The sequence below is a fragment of the Nematolebias whitei genome, chromosome 24, assembly GCF_014905685.2.
Source record: "Nematolebias whitei isolate Nwh7 chromosome 24, NemWhi1, whole genome shotgun sequence".
NCBI lineage: Eukaryota > Metazoa > Chordata > Actinopteri > Cyprinodontiformes > Rivulidae > Nematolebias > Nematolebias whitei.
The window spans coordinates 201,191-207,578 of record NC_056521.1 but is presented as its reverse complement, the minus strand read 5'-3'; the positions used below and the strand labels follow the sequence as shown (position 1 = coordinate 207,578).

At 43.0% G+C, this 6,388-nt stretch overlaps 1 protein-coding gene across 1 annotated transcript in view; it reads right to left on the bottom strand.

Annotated features, from left to right (window-relative positions):
* Window positions 1–4,613: 4,613 nt before the first annotated feature.
* Window positions 4,614–6,388, bottom strand: part of LOC119429155 (DDRGK domain-containing protein 1) — a gene marked incomplete in the record, with an annotated part of 5,450 nt that continues 3,675 nt past the window's right edge. Inside the window, 3 exon segments of the mRNA XM_037696834.1 lie at window positions 4,614–4,889; window positions 5,114–5,219; window positions 5,514–5,552. Of these exon segments, the coding sequence (XP_037552762.1) occupies window positions 4,729–4,889; window positions 5,114–5,219; window positions 5,514–5,552 (306 nt within the window).

The following is a 6,388-nucleotide window of genomic DNA, read 5'->3' as shown; positions in this document are numbered from 1 at the left end:
CTATAGAAAGTACAGCTGGTCTATAGAAAGTATAGCTGGACTATAGAAAGTACAGCTGGACTATAGAAAGTACGGCTGGACTATAGAAAGCACAGCTGGACTATAGAAAGCACAGCTGGACTATAGAAAGTACAGCTGAACTATAGAAAGTACAGCTGGACTATAGAAAGTACAGCTGGACCTGTCATTCTGTGTCCGTTTCTACTTCCTGTCCTCTCAAACCATCTGATGGAACCAGATGGACACTCGTCCTGAGCCTGGTTCTTCCGGAGGTTTCTTCCTGTTGAAAGGAGTTTTTTCTTTCCACCGTCTCATTTTTTCTAAGATTCATAACTGGCTGTGATTATCGTACCCACCACTGCACCCAGTATTCACTGGTTAACTGGACATCATTAACTTCACACAGACTCTCTCACTGGTACATTTTCATCTTTAAATCTCTTCTTGGTCTGCTGCCTTCATACATCTCCTCCTACATGTCTCTGTGTGAGTGCAGCTACAGCGTGCGCTCTCAGGACATTATTACCTGCAGTGTTCCCTCAGTGAGGACTGAACTAGACAAAAGGACCTTCTCCTACTCCGCTCCTGTTTCCTGGAATATCTTGTAAAAAGATCTGAAGCTCTCGACCTTTGACCTCTCTGTCTTTAAGAATCTGTTGGACTCCTGGCAGGGACCAATGCAGACATGTTCCTGTTTTTAGTTTCTACATTTGTCTTGGAATCTAGCTGTTTTTTGTTACTTTTCTTTTTTTTAGCCATCCTATCTGTTTAAAAAATATATATTTTTTTTACTTTTTATAATTGTTTATTGTTGTCATTGTTGTCATCTTTCTTTGTTGAAATCAGGTCTCTGTTGTAAATGAGTCCTCGAGGCTCAATGGGATTTACCTGTAGAAATAAAGTTGAATGAATGTTCTTGTTCAGGGTGAGAGACTGTGATGATGTGAAGATTCAACACAACCTGCTGCTTCCTCAGATACTGAACTTTAATAATTGACTTTTATAAAGTCTGAATATTTCTGTTCAGTGACCTGACATGACGCATGTTGGAACTTGGAGTTATAGGGTGCTGGTCATAAAATAAGAATATCATGAGAAAGTTGATTTATTTCAGTAATTCCATTCAAAAAGTGAAACTTGCATATTATATTATATTCATTCATTACACACGGATTGATATATTTTAAATGTTTATTTCTTTTAATGTTGATGATTAGAACTGCCAACTAATGAAAACCACAAATTCAGTATCTCAGAAAATTAGAACATTACTTAAGACCAATTAAAATTTTTTTTTTAGAAATGTTGGTCAAATGAAAAGTACGAACATGAAAAGTACGAACATGAAAAGTACGAACATGAAAAGTACGAACATGAAAAGTACGAACATGAAAAGTACGAACATGAAAAGTGTGAACATTGACACAAAATTGCAGAGCAAAATTAATTTGGCAGATGAACCAGTATAGCAAGTAATGATATCTGCTTGGACCGAAGCAATTAAAACATGTGGATTAGAAAATGCTCTGAAGTTCTACGATGGTACGCTTACGATTCAGAGTTCATCCCAAATCAACATGATGATAGATTCAAGAACTAGTCACTATTCCTTTGTCCATAAGGGACGTTCCAGTGTTTTGAGACCTTGAAAAGAAAATACCATTTATACGCAGACGACTTTTTCAGATATCTACAGGTCAGAAATTTTTTTAATCAAAATCTAAAAGTACAGTTACATAATTTGAGATTTGTGGAAACATTTATATTATTATCCAAACCAAAAACAGGCAAAAGTATTTCCAGGTTATCCAACGCCATCCTGCGGTGTAAGAAGGACAGCACCGTTTATGTTAAAGTGAAGTGGGAAAAAGAAGCAGCCTGACGAGTCCAGAAGAGGACTGGGACCACATCTGTAAGATACTATGGACAACAACAAGATCAAAGGTTTGGCATGAATTTTGCTGGAAAAGCATTATTATTATTTTTCATAACCCCAGAGCAGAAACGATATGAGGGAAGGGGCGATGCCTGCTGGAGATGTGGCAGGAATGGTGCCAATCATTTCCATATTTTCTGGGACTGCCAAACCATTCAGCAATATTGGTCTCAAATCCATGAACATTTACAGAACATTTTCACATTTCACTTTCCTTTAACCTTTGAATGCATATTTTTCTGTAACATACCGGTCAACAAACTTAATTATAACGATCAAAAACTTCTGTTCATTTTGCTGGCGGGGAGCAAAAAGGCCCTCACAAGAAAATGGTTTAAACAGGAACCTCCAACACCTGAAGACTGGATTAATGTAGTGAAAGAGATTTATGTATTGAGAAACTGTCTTTTTCCATTAATGTGCAGAGGGACACCTTCTACGAGACATGGACTAAGTGGACAGAATATGTCAAACCTGTTGTCTGATTTTTTGTAAACCTTGCTGTCATTCAGATCGATGTTTGGATTTGATGTGAGGTCGATGATTAGTTGGTATTCAGGCTCCCCCGCCACTCCCACGTTAGTTCTGGTTGGTTTTACTTTGTTGTTTTGTGTTGTTGTTTGTTTTGTGTACGTTGTTTTGTGTTGTTGTTTGTTTTGTGTACGTTGTTTTGTGTTGTTGTTTGTTTTGTGTACGTTGTTTTTTTTTCTGGCAAAGAAAAAGTGAGAAAACTGAGAATGGAACATGAGAAGGAAATCAATATAATTAGATCATTGTAATGTAACTGGCTTTCTCAATAAAAAAAGAAAAGTGTGAGCATGTTCACATGTTGTTGCTCCTTTTGTCTGGATTACTGCAGCGATGCATCGTGGCATGGAGTGGATCAGTCTGTGTCTCTGCTCAGGTGTTCTGAGTCCAGGTTGCTCTGATCGTGGCCTTCAGCTCTTCTGAACTGTTGGACCTGGTGTATCACATCTTCCTCTTCACAGTATCTCAGGTTTTCTATGGGGTTACGGTCAAACCAGTTCTTTTCATTCAACCTTTATTTCTACAGGTAAATCCCATTGAGCCTCGAGGACTCATTTACAAGAGAGACCTGATTTAACAAAGAATGGTGACGATGACAACAGTAGATAATCATAAGAGACATACAGATTTTTGTGTGTGTGCAGGTGCCAAGTCCAGTTGAAAATGAAATGTGCATCTCCATAAAGTTGGTCAGCAGCAGGAAGTCTCTAAAACTTCCTGGTAGATGCTGCGTTGACCTTGGACCTCAGAAAACACAGTGGACCAACACCAGCAGATGTCATGGCACCAAACCATCACTGACTGTGGAAACTTGACTCTGGACCTCAAGCAACATGGATTCTGTGCCTCTCCTCTTCCTCCAGACTCTGGGACCTTGATTTCCAAAGGAAATGCAACATGTACTTTCATCAGAGGACATAACTTTGGACTACTCAGCAACAGTCCAGTCCTTTTTGTCTTTCGTCCAGGTGAGACGCTTCTGACACTGTCTCTTGTTGAAGCGTGGCTTGACACAAGGAATGCGACAGCTGAAACCCACGTCTTGCATACGTCCATGCGTGGTGGTTCTTGAAGCACTGACTCCAGCTGCAGTCCACTCTTTGTGAATCTCCCCCACATTTTGGACTGGGTTTTGTTTCACCATCCTCTCCAGGGTGCAGTTATCTCTACTGCTTGTACACTTTTTTCTATCACATCATTTCCTTCCCTTCACCTCTCTATTAATGTGCTTGGACACAGAGCTCTATGAACAGCCAGCCTCTGTAGCAATGACCTCATGTGTCTTGTCCTCCTTGTGCAGGTGTCAGTGGTTGTCTTTTGGACAAGTGTCAAGTCAGCAGTCTTCCCCATGATTGTGTAGCTACAGAACTAGACTGAGACCATTTAAAGGTGTTTTGAGGTAATCAGCTGATCAGAGTGTGGCACCAGGTGTCTTCAATGTTGAACCTTTCACTTTTCACTTTTTAATGGAATTACTGAAATAAATCAACTTTTTCACGATATTCTAAGTTTATGACCAGCTCCTGCAGAGATAAACTGAAATGGATCTCCATGCATCGTTTCTTGGGTCATGAGTCACTGTCGTCCTTCCAGCTCGCTCTCAGGTGGGGGTGTTGGGAACCTCTGCTGAGCTTCGTAGGAGACTTGCGGCCCGTCCACGATGAACCCTTTCCTTCCCAGGCCACTTGGACTCACGGCTTGGTGCAGGTTCTGGTTCCAGCTCGCTCCGACTCCATGACCAGCCTCAACAGGTCGACCTGGATTTGGTCTTGGGTAAGCCCTGTTCAGGTCTTCAGCGGGTCAGGGAGGGGTCGGGTCCTCTTTATCTGCTCCAGCTGGCGCGCGTGTCACACAAGAGTGACCCGTCTCTGCAGGACGGGGGTTCTGGCCCACGTTTACAGGGCCAGTAGGCAGAATCTAACAGCAGTAAATGCTAGCTAAAAGTGGCAAAAGGCTAGCTAAAAGCTACAAGTCGCATAAAAAGAGAAATGCATCAAGCAGCCGAAGCAGATTCCAAACAGAAGGAAGTGAAGAGACGACAGCTTTTATAAATAAAGACTAAAACTCTTGACGGTACTGAACCCACAATGAGCCGAACGTTTGACTAAACGAGCAGCTAAAACAGCACAAAAGACAAGAGCACGCAGAATCAAAGTCCAACTTTTATCAGCCAAATGTTTGTGTTCTCCACAGAAGAGATTTATCGGCTGATTCTTCACGACCCACTGGTTCTGGATCCAAAGGTCCGGTGTATCGTGGCTCCTTCAGGCGGCGCTGCGGCTCTCAGGAACCAGGTTGATCAGGGAGTTGCTGGCCTGGGCCAGTTCTGTGATGGACACCCGCCCCCTCTGTTTGATGAAGCGGGCCACCGAGTCCAGCTCCTCTGGAGTGATGAAGATGAACTTCCCTCTGTCGTCAATCACACCTGCAGCAGCAGACCGACACACGGTTCTGAAAGACACCTGACGGACAGGTTCTGGGAAGTCCACACTCTCAGTTGTGGACATAAGACAAGCAGCTGGTCTTTAGCAGACATGGTGGAACAGGTTCTAGGTCTCTGACCCTCAATGGATCAGGAGCTGGAATCACTTTTTAACACCACAGAAATTCACTGAAGGTTCTAACGAAGACCAGTTGGACCTGGTTTACCTGTGAGGGTGCCTTCAGCCAACAGGTCCTGCAGTCTGGAGATGGCATCTTGTGTTCTCATCCCGAAGTGAGATGCCAGGTCCTCCAGGAGAACCACCTTAGAGCTCTGCAGACAGAGGACACCCGTTAAAGTTCTGGTTGGACCGGACATGGAGAAGAAAGTTCAGTTTCTTGTGTTTCTAAAACTCTCCAGGAAACTGTTCCTCAGAAACATCTGGGCTTTAGACTAGAGGACATGTTTTAAAGGACGGGTTCTGAAGAAATACAGATGAGACTGGACCGGGTCAACAGCTGACACTCATTAATGATCCCACAGCACTCGGCCTGTCTCCACTTTGAAAACACTTCAAACCAGTCCAGAACAAGATCCATGAAGTTCCATCCCTGGAGTCAGTCTCACCTCAATGTACTGGATGAAGTCCTGCAGCAGGCTGCGGGACTGAACACAACACACGGGTTACCAACCAGAGCTGAGAAGACCTGCAAAATCACATGCTAACAGATGCTAACAGAGACTACGTGCTAACAGATGCTAACACAGACTACGTGCTAACAGATGCCAACACAGACTACACGCTAACAGAGACTACATGCTAACAGAGACTACGTGCTAACAGATGCTAACACAGACTAGGTGCTAACAGATGCCAACACAGACTACATGCTAACAGAGACTACATGCTAACACAGACTACGTGCTAACAGATGCTAACAGAGACTACATGCCAACAGAGACTACGTGCTAACAGATGCTAACAGAGACTACGTGCTAAGAGATGCTAACAGAGACTACGTGCTAACAGATGCTAACAGAGACTACGTGCTAAGAGATGCTAACACAGACTACGTGCTAACAGAGACTACGTGCTAACAGATGCTAACACAGACTAGGTGCTAACAGATGCTAACACAGACTACATGCTAACAGAGACTACATGCCAACAGAGACTACGTGCTAACAGATGCTAACAGAGACTACGTGCGAAGAGATGCTAACACAGACTACGTGCTAACAGAGACTACGTGCCAACAGATGTTAACACAGACTACGTGCTAACAGAGACTACGTGCTAACAGATGCTAACAGAGAATACGTGCTAACAGATGCTAACACAGACTACGTGCTAACAGATGCTAACACAGACTACGTGCTAACAGATGCTAATACAGACTACGTGCTAACAGATGCTAACACAGACTACGTGCTAACAGATGCTAACACAGACTACGTGCTAACAGATGCTAACAGAGACTATGTGCTAACAGATGCTAACA